Here is a 21,772-nt window from a genome sequence, read left to right as displayed (position 1 = left end):
GGTTGAGTGTGGTTAGGGATGGTGGTACTTGGGATTGTTTATAATAATAAAATTATGAAATATTTTTGGGTTCTTCTCACAGACATGGATTATAGAGGGCCAAAGAATCCAAGCAAGCCAACAAAAGCCCCGTCAGCACTACCTCCTCGACTACAGAATCCTTCAGGAATGAGACAACCTGCATTCTCTAGTCATTCTCCAGGGTCACAGTCTCAGAAATCCTCCAGTGAGCACAAAAATCTTAGTAGGACACCCTCCCAAATTATAAGGTAATCTTGAATGCAAGATGTCAAGTTAGAGACATTTGTTTTATTTGCCACATTACACTTATTTAGATAGTCATTACAACTTTTTGTTCATATAGTTGTTTAGAGAATAGTATTTTAAGCATTGTTGATAAAACACCACGTGAGGATATCAGTTATCATTCCCTAAACAAATCAAAGTTATTTTGTTGAAAAGAGATCTTTATTTTTGACTAAGTTTTTCAACTTAGTGATTTGGGAGGTCTTTTCTGGTAGCTTGTAACTTGTTAAAAACTGGATTCCAAATTGCATTCCTAATTCCTTGGAGGCTGAGGATAGTCCTCTTTGTACAAGAATTTAAATCAGCCAAAATTGTTGGTTTTCTTTGTTCTGTTAAGTTTTGATTGATTGTATTAATGGCTCTAATATTGTATGTTTTAGGTTAATATAATTATGAATTACCAGCATTCTGACTGAATACGCAGGGACAGATATTCTGTGTCACAATTTCCCTGAGCTTTGTGGAATTAATTTTTTCCCTAATCTCCCTTTCCACTGAGTTTATAGCCCTTTGAAGGAGATTTTTTTGGAGGGAATCTTGAGGCTGTCTTCTTCATGCAAACCTATGGCTCTGCCTCTGTGTGCACTAGAGCCTCCCTGGGTTACTGAGACCAATGCCTTCCTGTGTAAGTGCCCTCTCCTCAATCTCCTGAAGAGCTCTAGCATCACTTTGTGTGATTGCCAAGCTCTGGCCTTTAGTTCCTTCATTTCTGGCATTTGGGGATTCTGCTTTCTTGGAAGTGTGCTTAAAATTTTTTCTTAGACTGACGTGTTATCAATATTATCATTTCAAATCCATTAATTAAAAAAATATTTAGAATAGGAAACATTCCTATTCAAAATTCAAGATACTAATTTTTTGTGTTAAACTTTCCTTCCTATCCCTGTTTTTCCAGTTGTTTAGTTTCTTACTGCATGGGCATCTGTTGTTAACACTCTCTTGTATCCTTGCAGGGATACTTTATGCATGTGTAGGAAATACATGTATATTCATAATGTTCATAAGTTTTTAAAAGTTTGCTCTGTTGACAGTAAATGATTAAAAATCAGTTGGAAGGAAGACATTGCTTCATCTCTCAAGGTTTCTAACTGCAAAAAAAGGCTGAGAATAGACCTGAAAAAGAGTGGTCAGGGTCTTGCATTCTTGGCATACTTAGCAACAGTGTACAGGGGTGCTCAGGCCCATTGCATGTTGCCTCTCTCAACAGACAGAATGGGAACCACTAATCCTCTAGTTGTGGCTGAAGTCTTTTATGTGGACAGTGACCAGACTCCATTAGTATCTGGTGGGAACTTATCCACCGCACGCAAAGTACCTAAGAGGATTAACTTCTTTTGAATGTTAACTTTGGAAAACTTAAAATATAAAGTAACCATAGAACGATAATAAGGCAGAAAGATTTTTCTTTAATAAAGTCATTTTTTTGATAAATGAGAACAGAGACTTTTTTCCTTGAACATCAGGGTACTCTTTAGTGTATTAAAGATTAAAAAAGAAAACACAAATAAACTATTAAATGGCTAACTTAAATATTTTTGTTTACCACAAATCAAAGTTCCATCCAGTGTGTTTCTGTGTTGTTGACTCCAGTTTCCTCAGAATTGGTAGAACGCTTGACAAATGTGAAATGTCTTAATAGGATCCTTTTTTCTTTTATGTGTTAGCTATTTTATATTATTTGCTACATAAAACACTTGATGGTACTTAATGAGGCAGAGGGTAATACACAGACATGAAGGTTTAGAGAATTTTTGACATAATGACATTACATAGGAACTTAGTGGTATTTGCAGTTACAGATTGCCTTCTCCATTGTGAGTGTGAGAATGAATTTTACTAATATTAAAACAAATTTAAAAATGGATGATTATTGAATATGGAAGGTAAAGTTTTATTTCTAATCTAGTAAAATTTTATAGAATTAGAATTTTATAGCTAATAACTTTGGTGGATCCAAATGGCTTAAACCTGTTAAACTTCATCTTGACTGTATTTTTTTTTTCCAATTAAATTCAGTTTTATTGAGATATATTCACATTCCAGTCATCCATGGTGTACAATCAGCTGTTCATAGTACCATCATATAGTTATGCATTCATCACCCCAATCTATTTTTTTAATTCAGTTTTATTGAGATATATTCACATACCGTACAGTCATCCATGGTGTACAATCAGCTGTTCACAGTACCATCTTAGTTGTGCATTTATCACCCCAATTTATTTTTGAACATTTTCCTTACACCAGAAAGAATAAGAATAAGGATAAAAAACAAAAGTAAAAAAGAAGACCCAAATCATCTCCCCCATCCCACCTTATTTTTCATTTAGTTTTTGTCCCCATTCTTCTACTCATCCATCCATAGACTGGATAAAGGGAGTGCGAGCCACAAGGTTTTCACAATCACACTGTCACCCATTGTAAGCTACATTGTTATACAATTGTCTTCAAGACTCAAGGCTACTGGATTGGAGTTTGATAGTTTCAGGTATTTACTTCTAGCTTTTCCAATACATTAAAACCTAAAAAGTGGTATGTATATAGTGTGTAAGAATGTCCACCAGAGTGACCCCTCGATTCCATTTGAAGTCTCTCAGCCAGTGAAACTTTATTTCATTTCATTTTGCATCCCCCTTTTGGTCAAGAAGATGTTCTTAATTCTATGCTTTCGGGTCCACATTCATCCCTGGGAGTCATATCCTGTGGGGCCAGGGAGATTTACACCCCTGGGAGTCAGGTCCCACGTAGTGGGGAGGGCAGTGAGTTCACCTGCTGAGTTGGCTTAGCTAGAGAGAGAGGGCCACAACTGAGCACCCAAGAGGTACTCGGGGAGACTCTTAGGCACAATTATAAGCAAGTTTAGTCTCCTTTGCATTAATGAGCTTCATAAGGGCAAGCCCCAAGATAGAGGGCTTGGCATACCAGACCGCCAGTCCTCAATATTTCTGAGAACATCGGCAGCAATCCAGGTGAGGAAGTCCAACACTTCCGCATTTTCCCCCAGCTCCTTAGGGGAGCCCTGCATATATATTTTTATTTTCTGCCCAAATTACTTTGGGATATGTCGCTATTTCACTGTAACCTATACAAACCTACCATATCTCTCTTCCTATTCAAAGTTCCAGGTAATTATGGTATTTGAACAAACTGACTGTAGAAGTTATATCATTTAGAAAATATAGATCCTGCACCAAATAAACATCTCTTCCCTTGGTTTCACATGGAAGTTGAAGTTTTAACATACAGTTTTGACCTTTACCCTTTGGCCCTATTTACCCTAATCTTAACCAGATCTGCTTCATTCATATCTCTCTTTGAAGTCTGGGTTCTTTTTCAGCTTTTTTTTTTTGATAGTATTAGCGCATACAGCAACTAACATTCATATCTGCCAAGCTCTAGCTCTGAGTTTCATGTGTCACACAGATACCCAGCGTCCCAGAGGCCAATCAGGTTATACACAAAGGGATCAGCATCTCAGAGTTTGGCGATAGCCATTACAGTTCAGAAATAGATTTGACTGCTGTAGAGGTTACAATCTAGGGACTAATACAATAATCGTTCCCCTGTTAGGCTGTGCTCTAAGATTCAATTCTGAGTTTACAGATTGTAGGTAGTCCATATTGGTGAGGTATTATAATGTTTGCCTTTGTTTCTGGTGTACTTCACTTAGAATGCTGTATCTTGACTGTATTTTAATATTTAAAACATTAGTTTTGAATTCTACTTAAAAGAGACCTGGGTTTCCTTGTAATGCTGAGCAAAAGACCTTTATGGCGTCTTAACTTTTTAATTTCTTCCTCATCGATATTGTCCTTTCCTTTGGAAAATAAAGTAAAACAAAAACCAAGCAGAATTGCCATGTATGCTTTCATTAATGTGGATGTGCAAGTCCTGAAAATGATAGCAGTGTCATTGTTGAACATCTCTTCTCTATCTGTGTGTGGCAAGCAAGGTTAAGAAGAAAAATGCCCAGTAGCGGTGATTTTTTTTTGGAGGATAGGTGACATGGTAAGGTGGTGTTAATTTTCCAGAGACTCCTGGCACTTGCCAAGTACTTTATGGAGTTACCTATCTTTGGAATTTGAGAAGGTCTGATCTATATCAGGAGGGTCCAAATTTGCTCCTCCATTTGCTTCTTCAGTAAACCATTGGAGTTGACACCTGCCTTCTTGAAATTAGGATGTTATTATAAGTGGGACCGTCCGAGGACATGAAATGGCTATTCTTTATTTCAGAGCTAAAAATAAAATTGGATGGTTATCATACTGTCCCTCTCACTCTTTTCAGGTGAATTATAGCTCTTGGTACTGTGTCAGACATTTTTCCTGTGGATTTTTGGATATTCATTTTGTACTGTTGTGGGACTCTTAGACATGGTGGTAATGATATTTGTATTACCTTTAATAGGTTTAAGCCATATAAACATGTTAGGGTTGTGTTGCAGACTATTAAATTCCATTCATTGAATTTCTTGCCGTCCTTCTTTGACCAAAATTGTATTCAGAATGGCAGCAGTCTTATCTATGCAGTTAGTATCCAATCTGGTACCTAAAATTGATCAAAAATTAATTTTTCTTATTTTCAGCTTTCAGCTCTTCATCTCCTTTGGTAGTGTCATCAGTAAGCAGGAGAATGGTTCTGGTTAGAACAGAAAATTAGAATGTTTTTGGGACTTAAATTAATAGCTTTCCCTTTCATTTAAAAGTGAATTCTTATGAAAGTATTAGAATATAGCATAAAGACTATATATAGTGCTTAAACTTCTGCCCTGATGAAAAGTAAAAAATCTCAGTTATTTCTGGATCATCTGGCAGGGAGTGAATTATTCTTTTCTGTTTTGTTTTCCTTCTTGACTCAAATGTAATCTAATGGTACAGGAAATTCTACTTGCTAAATGTGCTAATCAGGCACTAAAAGTTTTATAATGTCACAGTGTAGCCAAGTTAGCCTAGTATTGCAAAATAGGTTATTTTATTTTAGGTATTCTATTTTTTGTCATTTTGATTTTTCTGACAAAAATGTTTTATTTGATAGAAAAACTGATCGTGAGAGACCTGAAGATTTTGATCACACAAGTCGAGAATCTAACTATTTCGGCCTCTCTCCAGAGGAGCGCAGAGAGAAGCAAGCTATAGAAGAATCTCGTTTGCTCTATGAGATTCAGAACAGAGATGAACAGGCTTTCCCAGCCCTTTCCGTATGTATAAAAATAGATTTAAAAGTTAATGTTTAGAAGTCTCTATTAATGTTGTTTCTTTTGGTAGACTAATAATTTCTAAACTGAAAGGTACCTTAAAGAGCAACATGATCTCCCTGCTTTTCACATTTTACATGAGGAGATGAGGCCTAGAGATGTTACTAGTTTTGTGGCAGAGTTGAGGCAAGTAAATTGGTTTGCTCACTTCTAGTCTAGTATTTTCTTTTGAGCCAAAAGGTGTGTTTTGCTAGAGGTTCAAATTTCAGTTAATCCTTTACAAGATACATATATAAAATCAGGGAACTATTTTCATTTTTCTTATTAATCACATGAGACTTGATAAATATGAGTGTTTTTTTTTTGGAGGTTGTAGAACATGTAACCCTATGACTTTGCCCTTGCTCAGAGTGCCAGACACAATGCTGCGTTTGATGCTTCTCTGATGAAAGAAATGTTCTCTGCCTTCAGGGTTCTGAAGTCATTGGGGATATCAGAAGGGAACACAGGTAGAGTGAAGTAAATACTCTCTGAGGGTTCACTGGAATCACATGGAAGGGTACCTAATTCATTCTAGGGCGTGGGTCTGATCTTGTGCATATGATGTTTTAAGTATTGGAAAGTGATACCCAAATTAACTGTCATGTAGAATGGTCATGGGATACTTTTTCTTAGCAGTAGATTAAATAAACAATGGAATGTTATGGAAAGGTGTTTGTATAACACATTAAAGCTCCCTACACAGTTCTCTGGCTTCTGGCCTTTTGAGAGCTGAGGAGCTCACTTGAAAATAGCTGGTCTCATATAGTAGTTGTTCTAGTTTGCTGATGCTGCCGGAATGCAAAACACCGGAGATGGATTGGCTTTTTATAAAAGGGGGTTTATTTGCTTACACAGTTAAATTCTTAAGGCCATAAAGTGTCCAAGGTAACACATCAGCAATCAGGTACCTTCGCTGGAGGATGGCCAATGGTGTCCGGAAAACCTCTATTGGCTGGGAAGGCACGTGGCTGGCATCTACTCCAAAGTTCTGATTTCAAAATGGCTTTCTCTTAGGATGTTCCTCTCTAGGCTGCGTTTCCTCAAAGATGTCACTCTTAGTTGCACTTGGGGTATTTGTCCTCTTAGCTTCTCCGGAGCACGAGTCTGCTTTCAGTGGCTGTCTTCAAAGTGTCTCTCATCTGTAGCTCCTGTGCTTTCTTCAAAGTGTCCCGCTTGGGTGTAGCTCCTCTTCAAAATGTCGCTCACAGCTGCACTGCGTTCCCCCTGTCCGTCAGCTCATTTATATGGCTCCAGTGACTCAACTTAGACCCAGCCCGAATGGGCGGAGCAAAACCTCCATGGAAATTATCCAATCAGAGTCATCACCCACAATTGGGTGGGGCACATCTCCATGGAAACACTCAAAGAATTATAATCTAAATAACACTGATAGGTCTGCCCACACAAGATTACATCAAAGATAACGGCATTTGGGGGGACATAACACATTCAAACTGGCACAGTAGTTCAACATGAGATAGGGTTTGGAGCTTAAGAATTACTGTAAAAAATGTCAACATCCATATGTGAATTAGGCATTGTCTTTGTGCCAAGTACATTTATCTCATAGATGTGTTATTTTTCCAAACATTGGTAAAAAACTATAGATCATTTAACCTTTTATTCATAATAATGTGTGGACAGATTTTTAAATTACTTTGTTGTTGAAATGTGGTCTTCATACTCATTTTTAGACTAGGTAGTTTGATCCTAACTTGAATTTAATAGTGACTCAGGCTTGTCTTCTAGAAAACTCCTGCCACAGAAGACGGAGATCCTCTTCTTATCTGTGAGAAACATTTATTCATAGAGTGCCAGAAGAGAAAAGGACCTTCTGTGATCACTTAGTTTAAAAACCTGACTTATTTCAGCCCCTTTGTTTTATAGATGAGAAAGTTGCATCTCATGCAGAGCTTAAGTGATTTGCTGACAGTAGTGTTTTGATGATAAGAAACCTATTGTACTGTATTTACTAATTTATACAAAGGACTATGGTTCACCATTAGTTTCTTTGGAATGTTGGTACGGGGATGCTACTTGGCGCAAGGAATTAAGGGGAAGTTGCAAAGTGAAATTTGCTCAAGATAGCTTCCTGAAATGGAGATAAAAGTTCCCTTGAATTGTGTAACCACTAGTTTAGGCAAAAGGTCCGATTGTCCATTTACTTTTGACTTAGAAAAAAGAAAATTAGTTTAAAGTGAGTAATTAAATGTGGACCCTAGGTCCTGCCTTTTGTAGTTACAGAATGTATACAGAGGTAAGGCTATAAAACTTGAGATTTCTTAGAAATATGATGAGTAAGAGTAATTACATATATCAAGTATTTGTTTATGTATTTGTGGGTATGTCTAACAGGATGTTGGGTTTTTTTTCTTTTAAAGAGCTCATCAGTCGGTCAGTCAACTTCTCAGATTAGCAACTCATGTGTGCAGAGAAAATCATCCCATGTCAGTGATAGAAAGGGAAGCAGGCGGAGAATAGATACAGAAGATCGAAAAGATAAAGGTATGTTATTTTATCATTTGAAAGCAGATGCTAGAAATCTGTGCTGGTTTAAAGTCATATACTGGGAAAAGAACCCCTTTTAAGTTTTTAAACAGTTTACCTAATATTACTTATTTGACTATTGCAGAGAAACATTGACTCAAACTAAAGCATTTTAAATGTTTATTCCAAAAACTACATTTTTCACTAACTAAACATGGTTCAAATAATACTCTTGGCTTTTTCTGTCTTCATATTTTGTTTTTTTATATCCAAACCTGACTGAGCTGATGCAACCTTTTTATCTTGCTTTGTTACAGAACCTATCCAGGGACATATGCACTTGGATAAAAAACCTGAGCCAAGCACATTGGAGGTAAACATTTTAAACATTGATTGCCTCATTTATTTTTCTTTAATATTGTGCTAGTATAGCAGGAAGAAGTAGAAGGAAAAGATGGAGATGGCTTCAACATTTTATAAATATGTTTTAGGGAATTAGCAAAGCAGAGGAAAAAATGGGAAGAGGTGATGGCAGTTGAGAAGTCATTCACAAATAATAACCAATTCTTCAAGGTGTATTATGATGCCCTTTGTGAATTGTTGGGAAGTAGGTTTTACTCAAAAAAAAAAAAAAAAAAAGTTTTCTGTTCCGAAGCTCCGTTCCAATAAACCTACCCAGTAGTATATACAGACAAAGCTATGTATTTGTTAAAAACAGATATAATTGAAAAAAATACTTAGTTGTGAGAGTGTTCAGTCAGGTGAATTTTAAAAGCAGCCACAATTACCCTAGAATTTGAGTCTTTGAAATACAAAATTATACTTTTTTTTTTTGGGTGGGGCTTCCAAAGAATATTAGCGATGATAAATGTGCAAGAGTTTCATCACCATCAAAGTCGAAGAAATTGGAGTGCCCATCTCCTGCAGAACAAGTAAGTATATTATGGTATTTGTCATTGAATGCTCCATTCTCTTGGTTTCTTCCATTGTATGTGATCATTTAAGAGCAGAAAGCATCTGTATGGAACATGGGGGAATTTATTCTAGCACCATAATTTGGCTGCTGGTGCATTTAGTATTTTTCTGTAATTTATGGTGATGCTGATTAATTCAGAATGTTCTGTTTTTTATGGAATTAATGTTTATAATCACCGTTTTCTGTACATAGAGTATTTGGTATCTTGTGTTACTTGTATGGTGGGTTGGCTTGAGAATTAGATTTTTGAAGAGAAACTGGGTTTCTACTTTATTTTCAAGACTTTTAATGTTGTCTGCATCTTCAGTTTCATAGAAGGAAGGGACCATAATGACTGAAGAGAGCTAAAAAATTATACTTAAAAAACACCTTACTTTCTAATATGATGCAGAAGGCGAGTTCTAGCAGGCATTTTGGGTCTTGCTGTAATGCAGGACTAGAAAAAGTTCTTAGTTCTTGCCTTTCAGATAATATCCTTCACATTAGATAGCATATAGTTTTATGGTATGTTTGTGTGAGCAGCTTTTCTAAATAACTTAAGAATTTCAAGGTGATTTCAGTGATTTGATTCCCTGGCCTTAAAAATGTTGTGTTTAAGAAATTGTCTCAAAGTTTGTTTCTAATTCTGCCAGTGACTTCTGTGTCTTGGTAGGCACCCCTTGGTTAGGAGCATTATTTGTGTTGAATTTTTAGCTACTGTGCTTTTTTTTTGTTCATCTAAGACCAGAAAGACAATTTAGATAAAAATTTCAGTTATATAAAAAGACAGACAACTCAAGGAACATCTGTTAGTTAACATTTGTGTTAAGTAAAATTGAATTCTTGTTTTTTTCTTTCCCCCACTCCCATCCCCTTCTTGAAGAAGCCAGCAGAACATGTGTCTTTGTCAAATCCAGCTCCCCTTCTAGTTTCTCCAGAGGTACATCTAACTCCTGTGGTGCCTTCTTTACCAGCCACTGTGCCAGCCTGGCCAAGTGAACCTGCAGCTTTTGGAGCAACAGGTAAGAGAACAATTCAAAAACCAGGCAACCAACAAAAGCCTTTCAAGTCAAAGTCTTCAAATTCTTGTATGAGAGGTTGACCTCAGAGCAGCATTACTTGCCTGGAGCCTAATAGAGCTGTGATCCTCTGCTTTGCTCTGCTTTCAGTGTGGGTGGGCCAAGTTCATTTGGGTGGTATTATTTGTTGAGGTATGCTCTCAGAATTCCTGGAGCATGATGTTTGAGCTGATTATCTTCTTGCTGCTTTGGTGGTTCAGTACTAACAGGCAGCACAGTTTGATGCTTCCCGCCCTGGGCCAGCTCTTTATTACCCCCCTTTATACCCTGTGCCAGGGCCCTGTTTCTTACATGTTTGGCAGAGCTGCTCTTAGAAGACGTTGGCTCATAGCTTGTTTCCCGGGCTCATTTCTTACTTTGTGTCCAGGAGTATCCTTTGTTGATATAGAAGTACTTGTTAGATTGCTTAGGTACACTCATTTTAGCCAGCTATATCTATTGGATAGCATTCTTGATGTTAACGTATGTTTATAGAGATTTTCACCTTTTTGTAGTTTTTGATTCTTTCCCCTCTATATCATAGGTGTCCCTGCTCAAATTTCTGTTTTGCCAGTGACCCAGACTCTGCCCACTGGACCTGATTCTGCTGTGTCACAGGCGCAGTTAACACCCTCTCCAGTTCCTGTGTCAATACAGGCAGTCAACCAACCCTTGATGCCTTTGCCTCAGACATTGAGCCTTTACCAAGACCCACTCTATCCTGGGTTTCCTTATAATGAAAAGGGAGATCGAGCCATTGCACCTCCTTATTCACTGTGTCACACTGGGGAGGACTTGCCTAAAGGTGAGCTTCTTCTTCAACTTCAGTTGAATTTATCAAGTAAAGTTGGGTTTAGTGAGAAACAGAGAGGTCAGATGTCTGACTCCTGTGTTAGCTGAAGGACTTACTTGAGAAGGACAGTAGAAGTTTGGCCATTTGTCATTAGAAAATGTTTTTTATATGTTTAGTAACTGCCTACTCCCCACGTCATTTTTTTGCAAAAATAACCTGAAACCTTTCTGAATTAAGATACTAATAATTTCACTGATCAGATACCTAAATAAATATTACTGAGTTTTCTAATCGGTGTAGTTTTTTTGAACTACTCTTTACTTGTTCCATGAAGAAATTATGGAGAATAATGAATATAATAAGTGGTAGCTGTTATTATAGTATTAGACTCAAAAATATCTGCCTTGTTTTCTTCAAGAATTTTAAAAATTACCTTGATTATTTATTTTTAAGGAATTTACTGCTGCCCCAATTTTTTGTTTGTAAAATTTCATATTTGTGGAATAACTGCAAGAGTAATGCAATGACTAGCTATATATGCTCTTTTTCTAGATTTATGTGGATAATTTTGTTTTTGTAGCCTGTGATCTGTTTTTTTTGGGAAATGAGTTTTATGCGTAACTGGCTAATGCCAAATGGGTAAGTTGGCTAGTGTCATACTAATTTCATCATGTTATTCATGAGTTAGGTTTATGTTGATTTTTCCCCTGTACTCAACATTTTTATTTAATAATTTTTCAGACTCCAGAAAACTGAAAAATACAGTGGACACTTGAATTTCCTTCACTGAACTAGATTTTTTTAATCAGATAAAAAGCTCAATTTCAGTCATTTTTGGATTGGTATATTAACATAGACAAAGCATATTAAACCTGGAATTACCTTGTATTAACAGGTCCTAGTTAGTTTTTGGTTACATTACAGTTTCTAGCTATGTTTTATAGTGTATGTTAGAGAAAACAATTCCTGTAGATAAAATTCTTTAGAACTATAAGATGTTCTCTTGAATGCTCTTGTATTTTTTGAGGATGAAAAGTAAAAACTTTGTTGTGTCTGTAATTTTAATGAGTGATTATTATTTTCAGATAAGAGCATTCTTCGATTCTTCTTCAATCTTGGTGTGAAGGTATTTACAATTTATTTTAAAAATTATTACTCTATTGTTTTTAAGCTATTACTGTTTTAAGTTACTGCAATTTAAATAGTGTTAACAGTCTTGGTAGTCAGTGATGTAAGAGTTACTAAATCTCATCATTTTAAGAACCAGAATTTTCAGTACTGCAGTGTGTGTGTTTTAGTGGTAGGTTGTTGAGGCTTTAGGTTTTGTTTGCTTTTCCTGTTAATCAGCAATGATTTAACTATGTGAGCACATTCAGGAAATGACCAAGTTTGTGGGTCGCCTGGTGAAGTGCAATCATTGGGGAATTAGATGAAATTTCTGGGGTTGAGATTCTTCTCCATCAATTTTTAACTTTATAGGCCTGGGCAGGCCATTTTGTACGTTTGTGCCTAGATTTTTTCAGTTAGGAATGGAGATACTGTTAACCCCATCTGCCTCAGTTGTTTAAAGGATCAAAAGAAATAATATGTGAAAATACTCCTGTGTAAGGTGGCGGGGCTATTCACTAGCAGGATGGAGCTATCCTTGGGGAAGGGATCAACCTAGGAGTAGCTTGCTTTAGAAAGAGAGGCTGGAGAACCCTGTGCCCTTCCCAGTGCTGTGCTGTGTCCTGTCTCGGATCTGTGGGTTCCAGACTGTTGAAGTGTGAAGGGGAATGCCCTCCTCTGTCCTGCTGACCAGTTTCATAAAAGGAGATTTGATTAATTATACCATCTACTACATTCATTGTCTAGTTTTATATTTATCTACCTAATGTTGGCTTAAGTTAATTGGCTAATTAGCTAGTTATATTTTCTTAAGAGTTTGGTTTTTGGCTGAACCTTGTCAGGGGAAGGATTTAGAGTATTTCATTTTCAATATTACCTTCTTTTTTAGAGGTCTAACTTAATCCTTGCTTTTGGAATGTTCTGGGGGCTCTTAAAATAGTGAGGTGCTAGTGTTGGCGATCTTGGAGATTTATTCCCATACCAGCATTTTACTGGTAGGACAGGTAGTAACTGGTCAGCAGAGGGGATCACACATTGAGTTAGTGGCAGAGCCAGAATGTGAATGTAGGTCTATCTGAAGTAGCCAGTGATCCTGATTTTTGAAGTTCAAGGGCAAAGTGCTTGTTGATTGTGGTTTTAGAGTTCTGTACCACCCAAAATTATTTCCATGCACTTAATCCACAGGATTGAAACAATGATCATAATAATCTTTGGGTGGGTTCATTACATTATCTCATATCAACCACTTTACCAGGGATTTCGACTGGTTTCAGGATAGGAGTAAGGAATGGTATCTTAAAGCAATGACTTAGTTTTGAATTTTCTGTTTCACTAAATTCCTTTTAATGTTAGGTGTCACAGTAACTTAGCACTTGGACTGCAGATTATATGGTTTGCAAGCATGAGAAACTTATCTTGAGTCCAGTAGTTTAAGAAAGATACCTATCCCAAACCTCTCCCCCTTTTTTGTTTCCTTTTTATTTATCTTGTTATTTTGTCTCTCTCTCTTAGGCATATAGTTGTCCTATGTGGGCCCCACATTCTTACCTGTACCCTCTGCACCAGGCCTACCTGGCATCCTGCAGGATGTACCCAAAGGTCCCTGTCCCTGTATATTCTCACAGTCCTTGGTTCCAAGAAGCTCCTTCTGCTCAGAATGAAAGTGATTGTACCTGTACAGATGCACACTTCCCTATGCAGAGCGACGTCGGCATTAATGGTCAGATGCCACCAGCAGAGATTGGGCCGCCAACATTTTCTTCACCTCTGGTTATCCCCCCATCTCAGGTGTCTGCAAGTCATGGACAGTTGTCTTACCAGGCTGATCTTGAATCTGAGAACTCTGGGCATCTTCTTCATGCTGAATATGAAGAATCACTGAGTGGCAAGAATATATACCCACAACCGTCCTTTGGACCTAATCCATTCTTAGGCCCAGTTCCAATTGCACCTCCTTTCTTTCCTCCTGTTTGGTATGGGTATCCATTTCAGGGATTCATAGAAAACCCACTAGTGAGGCAGAATATTGTCTTGCCCTCTGATGAGAAAGGAGAATTGGATCTGCCCCTGGAAAATCTGGATCTGTCTAAAAAATGTGGTTTGGTTTCAGCAGTAGATGAGTTTCAGGAGGCCAGGGGTGAAGGAGCACACCTCACTGAAGCAAGTGTGAGGAGTAAGCGTGAAGGCCGGGTGGAGCAGTCGTCTCAGACGCTGAAGACAGATGTGGCATTGGCTTCCATCCCTCTTGTAGAAGAGGGAAAAGCTCATCATCCTAATCAAATTCTAAACAGAGAAAGAGAAACATTGCATGTTGAACTTGAGCCTAAAAGGACCATTCCAAGTCTGAAAGAAAAACAAGAAAAAGTGAAAGATCCTAAGACCGCTCCTGATGTGGTCAGCCCTGGGGCCAACTCAGTGGATAGCAGAGTGCAAAGACCAAAAGAAGAGAGTTCAGAAGATGAAAATGAAGTGGCTAATATTCTGAAAAGTGGTAGATCCAAGCAGTTCTATAATCAGACTTATGGAGGCAGAAAGTACAAAAGCGATTGGGGCTATTCTGGTAGGGGAGGATACCAGCACGTGAGAGGTGAGGAGTCCTGGAAAGGACAACCAAGCAGAAGCCGGGATGAAGGTTATCAGTACCATCGAAATGTCAGAGGACGGCCATATAGGGGAGATAGGAGGAGATCAGGGATGGGAGATGGCCATAGGGGACAGCACACTTGATGGTTGTTGCTGGAGTGTTTTAGAAGCAGAGACGCTTTCTTAGGCAGAATGTTTCTGAAGGCTTAAAAAAAAATACATTAAAATAAAAACCGAAATTGGAACTATCTTCTCCCCTACCCTTTACCCTGACTCCTATCCTGGACAAGAGATTATGGAAATGAGTTTAAGGGGGTAGATGAATTCCTGACATTGCCATTTTCCTTTATTCAAAATCTGTTGATTTATTTATCGGGTGATTGCCCTCATAAAAAGTAGAAAATAAGTTTGTTAAAGTATTTTTTATAAACAGCCTAATATAAAACATCATAGATTTAGTGTTTGGTTTTTTCCTTGTATGATATATAAGTTTGATTTCAAATGTTGGAAATGTGTGCTTTATGGCATTTACTGAAATAATAAGAAAATATACCATTTGACACACTATAGATTCCAAACATAACATTGCACCAAATAGAAATTTATATTTTATTATGCAATGCCTTAGTCATAAACTGGGCTCAAACAATTCTCAGCCTAAAACACTGTTATCTTTTGAAATGCTTCCAACCCAAAGGCCTTTCATCTCAATATCTGTCAGACTTGAATAATGTCTTCTCTTTAATATTATACATAAGGCAGCCTATTAACCTGTGTCTTAGAAATGTTGTATATAGTTCTTTTAATATACATAGGGTATATTTTTGAATTTTGGTATTTGTTGAACTTCCAATTGCAGACAGGAATAGATAACTAAGAAATAATAGGAAATCCATTGAAATATGGCTGATCCCACCAAGAATTCTTAGCACTGGTGTAAATATCATGGTGCCTACTCAAAAGAAATGTAGATGCTATGCATTTTGAAAATAATCTGCATCTGTTAAAACTGCAGAATTTTTTAATGCCACTTTAACACTAATGCACTGACAGATTCTAAATATTTTGTGAGAAGAAATGTTAAAAATTTTTTAGCCTGACCAGGTTTCTTTAGAGAGTGTGTTTTGTTTTTTCTCCTTGAACCATTGGTTATGTGTATCACTTTACATTTGCATGTTCAACTTGTCACAGCTGGAGCTATTGTTCAAAAATAAGAATATTGTGACTTCTGGTTCTTTTGTAGAGGATGCTGCTAGAAAATGCTTTTGCATCACATTTTTAATGCTTGTTATACTTAGGTAACATGTCTCTGATCCTGCTTCCTTCTCTCATCTTTGCAGTATTCCTAGAGGTCACCTTTGCATGTTGCACTCTGTTCTCATTTGGAGATTTGACTCTGAATCAACACAGTATTCCCTCATCTGTGTTATTTTGTAAAAATAACTGTGGCTTACATTTCTAATTTGTACATACAAATGTGAAAACCTACCTTTTTAATGTTAAGACATCACCTTTTGATCAGGAAGCTTGAGTGCTATGCAAATAATGGTAGTTTTTCTTTGCATGCTATGTGTAATATATTTAGCCAAAAATAGATGTGGTGTTTTTTTTTTTTTGTTTTTTTTTTTTACGACAAATTACTTTAAAAGCAAATACAATTCACTTGAATTTGACAAACTGAAGCAGATGAGTTTTCTGGGTTCTCTGATAACCTATAGGAATGTTTGGGTGCCAGCTTGGCTCAGTGAATCTGTACTGTACTGTAATAATGGTTATTTACCTCTGTGCTGTTGTAATTACCTAATGTCTGTTTAACTGCTGATTTGAGTAGTGGTAGCATTTAGATGTAACAGGATTTTAGAAAGCACTTTGAAAGAAAATATTTTTGTTATGATGGTGCTAGGTAAAACTATGTAAAGACTGGGATGATCGTGTGGGAGTGAAACATGTTTGAGAGGCCCTGTTGAAAGGATGTGTTCTTGTCTCTTGTAAGCTAGAACAGTTGGCCTAGCTGTTTTTTTTTTCTTTGTTAACATTAATGGTTGAATTATGGAATGAGAAGTAAGGTTAGAGGGTTCTTCACTTTCGGCCCATTTTACCTGATGATTTTTAGGAAAATCACATTTAGATTTATTTACCAGATTTAAAAGTTCATTGTAAGTTTGATCCCAGGAGTCCAAAAGAAATCAATTTACAGTGCCCTTCATTTTATTGACTGGGGTTTGAGCATCTCAGTTTCTGGAGATTTAAACTTGGACAGGAAAGAATACTGTTCATTTCCTCACTGACACTCTGTCTTAACCTTGGTTGAGTAACTGTACTCCATAGCTCTTGAAGGAAAAACTGATTTGCTTCCTGTTTCCCATATCTCACTTCAAGGAATATAATGGAAATGGCGCTGAAATTTTTTTTTAGCAGATAGTACTTTACTCAGTGACCTCTGAAATAAAAGAACTCTGATTTTTGATAATTATTTTAAAAATTACCAGTCTTTGCATGAAGGTCATCCCCCCTCCTCCCCCCCGCCCATTTTCCTTTAGATTTGTTTTAAAATGTATTAGTGCAGGGAATTTTGCCTTATGCTGAGGTCAAAACTAGGGCTTACAACTTCTGTCCATTTTAACTGATAAGAGTCATACTGTATGTTGACATAAGATATAAAGTTTCTCTATAAGAGTAAAGAAGCTCAAGTATAGAATGGAGAATCATTTGTATTTGAGTTGGAGATTATGGAACTTAACTGTATTATCATATACATATGGAAGAACAAATGTTTAGAACTGACCAAAGCTCACTTGTTCTCTTTGTTTTAGTTAGGTGCTTTTGCTCAACTTGATTCCTGCCCCTTGTTCTTTTAGTATTATGTATATTTCTCATCATCAAGTTAATTTCCTCTCAGAGTGATCTTCCACCCTTGCCCTGTGTGCTCCTTGGCAGCGGGATGCTGGCATCTGTGGAGTCTCGTGCTGTTCCTGGTAACCACCTGTTCATTTGCATGGCAGATCTAGGCTCAGACCCTGCCTTGACCTGGCAAGAGTAGGTTTTCCCAAACCACAACACAGAATAGAGCCTGTTGGATGCAGACTCTCTCTGTATTCTTGCAGTATGTTGTTTCCTTGTGACTCAAGATTGAATCACAATGCCTGTGAACTGCAAACTTGCTTAAGATTGACTTGGTGCAATAAAGTTCCTTTCTAACCATTTCTGGTTTAGAAAACATTCAGCCATCCTAGAAACTAGCAATATTTATTTCTGCCTCATTTGTTTTATCTTCATTTTTTGATGAGGTGAACTTTTTGCCTTTCATTTATGGGTACTAAGCAAGGTCCATTCTAGTGTAGCTGAAGAGAATGCACATTTGGCTACACTATTTCTGTTTACTCTGTTTTGCTCCTTATTTTACGTCTAAATGCTCGTGTTTTTGTTTGAAATAGTAAATGGCTCATTTCCAGTATGTCAGTCTCAAACTAATATTTTGCTACTAGCGTTAGCCATTTGCTCTCCCACTAATTGATTTTTTTTTTTTTAAGGGATTATTTTCCCTTGAAGTTTTAGAAAATCCTAGAAGAGGGGTGGGTGCATGTCTTAATGCTGGGAAACAGCAACTTTGGGGTTGAATTTACTTGAATGGATTAAAAATTGCATTGATACAGAGCTAGAAAAAATTTATGTATGAAAAATAATAGCCTTACACTGAGTACAAATATAATTAAAAGCATGTGAAGATGTGATTGATTGTGATGTTACTTGTAAAAAAAAAGTATATATACATATCTTTTGAAGTGTTGAAAGGAAAATAGTACTTTATATTCTTTATCACATCACTTTTTGTAAGTGTTCAATATATTCCTGTTTATTTTTCTATGTTCTGTTTTGTAGCCTTAAGAAGTGTTTCAAACATATCTGAATGTATAAAATAAGTAAATGCCCTACATGGTGTGATGCTGCATTATATATATAAAACTGTGTGCATATATTAAATTTTGTCTCTTGATTTGCTTGTGATTTTTTGTTTCTTGAGTTAGCCAAGTAGTATAGCCTATAAGTCTTGAAGAGGAATTTTAGTAAAGTGTTGAAAATAAGAGATGGTTTCCGTGATATTTAGCCAGCCAGAAAATAATTCTAGTGTATGCAGCTAAAAAGGTTTGTGATTTATAATCTTATGGGGTAAGTACTCTTTTCCCTACTTTACCTACATAATGAAACTGAGACTAAGCCAAGCAATTTGCCTAAGATCATGCAGCTAGTAAGTGGCAGCATATGGATTTGAACCTAGCTGAGTGGTTTCCAGAGCCAGTGCTCACTACCATTTTTGCAGCAATCACTAAATGAAGTGGGAAAGTGCAGAATATATAAGTTATAGATTAAAATCATTCTTTTATGGATGTATCTATGCTGTCTGAAGACAGATAAAGCAAATAGTTTGAAAGTTTTATTTGAAAACAACATACCAAGAATACTTAGAAACTACAAAACAATTAAAGCTTGTATTTTCTTCATTAAATCAAGTTGCCTAAGAATATTCGTAGTCAATAATTGGCTCACCTACTTAGATACAGAATTTCTCTTAGTTTGGCTCCCTTAGGAACCTCAAGCAAAAGCTTCTTTGACTGCAAGTACTTAATAGAAAGGTAATCCAGGAACTGGCAGCAGACTAGGAAGGATGAGCCAATATAAAAATGACTTGGCAAACGGTGATTTTTGGGATTGCCTGAGGAGTTGAATAAAATACCAGAGAACCTTGGGGGAAGGAGAGGAAGAAAGGTAGGAGAAAAGGGGGAAGTTCTGTCAGTTGTGTGAGAGCTGGTGAGTTTTCCCATGGCCACAAGAGAGCAGCCAGTGTTGAGAGAGAAGCAAGGTCTGTCTCTGTAGCTGGCTGGGTCCTTTGCAGAATTCTTACTTTATAAATGGATGGGATAAGAGGTGAAACCAAGTGAAGTCATTGATGCACAAGAGGTGTCCAATACAATGTCTTTATATGGTTTTCTATAGTTAGAAGGACCTTCTTCCAATAATTTGTTAGATGTTCGTGTACTTTGTTGAAAGGCTTTTAGGTCTAAGTCTAGGGAATAGTATGAGAATGTAAACTGCAAAAGAGGAAGTAAACACAGCTCTTCTTCATAGACCCATACACCCTGACTTTATAAGCCTCTCTGAGGGTATGAATCATGGAGTCCTCAGAGTAATTCTTAGGTTAAGTTTTCTAAGAGAAGCTATAAACATTATTTTGAACATCATGTTTATATGATATTTTTTGGATTGATCTGTGACTTCATTAGAGAAATTGGGGCTTTAGAGCCAACACTGTAAAAATCTTGACCAGATCTGTGATTACATTTATTTTTCATGCTTAGAAAAAGATAAAAAGGATGAAGAGTGTTGTTATGGCATCCTATCCCTTTGAATATTCTTACTAAACTGGCAGGTTATTAACTGATTTCAACAAAAAATTCTGTGTAATAAGCTAAATTTTGTTTTTAATGAGAGCCTTGGTTTTGGAATAACCACCTTCAGATGAAATAGGAACAACCATCTGCCTACCTAGGGATATATGTTACTTGTGTAATTCACCATGTGCTTCCTATAGCTGACTTCCTAAATTAGGAGCTAGCAAAACATTTATAAGGTAATTTACATTCTTTTAATTTTCTCCTCCAATCATGTTTTTGTTTCCCATGTGGGGAAGCAGAAGCCAGATAGCAAAATGGTGGATTGGAAAAAGTCTTGCTACAAAATACTTAGCAAGGTAGGATAGTCTTTTTAAAAAAAGTCTGAAGTTTATAGCTGAGCTTGCAAATTCAGGTATGTGGTCAGGAGTTGAAAATGGAGACTAGAAACTAGAAGCAAAGGAATAAACCTAAGGCTGCCCTCCATGGGAAGGGATGGATGGGGATGGTTGCTAGTTTCATTAGTAAGAACTATCTAAACATGGAAGACATAGTCTTGGACATTTGCATTTAGGAGCTGGAACTAACACATTTCCATTAAAGGCAGGATCACCTCAGGGCAAGGGTGAATAATACTAAAAAAAATTCCTGAACAACCCTCTCTTTGCCTGAGGCTCCAGGTTATTAAAAGAAAACTACACTAAGAATGTTTTCCCATTTGTTTAGGTATTGAGGGTCAGGAACCCTCAAACTGAGAAAGATGAAAAGTGATTCCAAGCAGGTATTACACAGGGGTCACCTGACAGAAGCAAATGCCTTTGGAGAGAGACACCTCAGTCTGAGGGATGGAGCAGATTCCTAATTCCACTTAAAGTAGTTTAAACAAATAGGGATGTAAGGCAGTTATTCAGTGTTTGATGTTAGGACCAGTTTCCTTGCGGCTTCCTTGGCATTTCCCTTTTACATGTCACCTCACGAGCACAAAAGTGTTTGCTCCAGGTATCACATAAGAAGCGGTACCAGATACTTGCCTTAATTAGAAAGCAAAAGGTTTTCCAGAAACACTACAGAGTTTTGCTTTCAACTTATTGTCCAGAACTAGGTCAAGTGGTCATGAACAAATTGCAAGGGAACAAACTGCATTGGGAAGAGGATTGTCATGATTGTCTTTGACAATTACCCACGATCTGGGGCTGGACATACTGCCTACCCCAACAAACTGGCAAGGAAGGTGGTGCTGGTGAGTATGGGTTTGGGAAGGAAAAGGGGGGAAGGTGCTGTTACACTAAACCTCAGAATTCTCACAGACTCAATAAACATTAGCTCACAAACCAAAATAAAATAATGGGAGCAATCTACCAAGAGCAAGAGTCAGCAGGAGATAATATACGGCAAGTTTCAACTTGTGAGTTTAAGTTAGCAGAAGGTTTCAAAAATTAAAAAGAAAAAAAAGTCCTAAGATCTTGAACAAAGGCTGTCTTGATTCTAATTGCCTTTCTAAACTGGTCGTGGTTTGTCTTCAATCTCTACTACTTTTGAGCATGTAACCTATAATTTAAGAGGCACTGAAAGCCCATCACAGTCCGCTTTATTCATCCTGCCTTCCCACTGTCTTGAATGCCCTGTGCTCATTTCTGCTTGATTTAACATGTATTCTTCACGTGGATTATCTCATTTATCCTTACAACAACTCAGAATAGCTGCTATTACTCTTTTTCCTGGGAGCTACTTCCTCCATTTGGTCCTTCCTGAGTGAATCTCCAATCCCAGAAGTATGATTACGTTCTTTTTGAACCCGAGTGCTCAGAAAATGCCAGGCGCTGGGTTCAGGACTTGATATGCACATATCTGAAAATGTTG

General features: G+C 37.1%; 1 protein-coding gene across 1 annotated transcript in view; it reads left to right on the top strand.

Moving 5' to 3' along the window:
* OTUD4 (OTU deubiquitinase 4) overlaps positions 1-18,519 on the top strand; it is a 43,521-nt gene extending 25,002 nt beyond the window's left edge. Inside the window, 9 exon segments of the mRNA XM_037830743.1 lie at positions 83-269; positions 5,341-5,503; positions 7,924-8,047; positions 8,347-8,402; positions 8,881-8,961; positions 9,868-10,006; positions 10,587-10,847; positions 11,921-11,961; positions 13,455-18,519. Of these exon segments, the coding sequence (XP_037686671.1) occupies positions 83-269; positions 5,341-5,503; positions 7,924-8,047; positions 8,347-8,402; positions 8,881-8,961; positions 9,868-10,006; positions 10,587-10,847; positions 11,921-11,961; positions 13,455-14,669 (2,267 nt within the window). The 3' untranslated portion in view covers positions 14,670-18,519.
* The last annotated feature ends 3,253 nt before the right edge of the window (positions 18,520-21,772 follow it).

The sequence above is a fragment of the Choloepus didactylus genome, chromosome 3 (assembly GCF_015220235.1).
Source record: "Choloepus didactylus isolate mChoDid1 chromosome 3, mChoDid1.pri, whole genome shotgun sequence".
NCBI classification, from domain to species: domain Eukaryota; kingdom Metazoa; phylum Chordata; class Mammalia; order Pilosa; family Megalonychidae; genus Choloepus; species Choloepus didactylus.
This window is presented reverse-complemented; position numbering and strand designations above follow the sequence as displayed.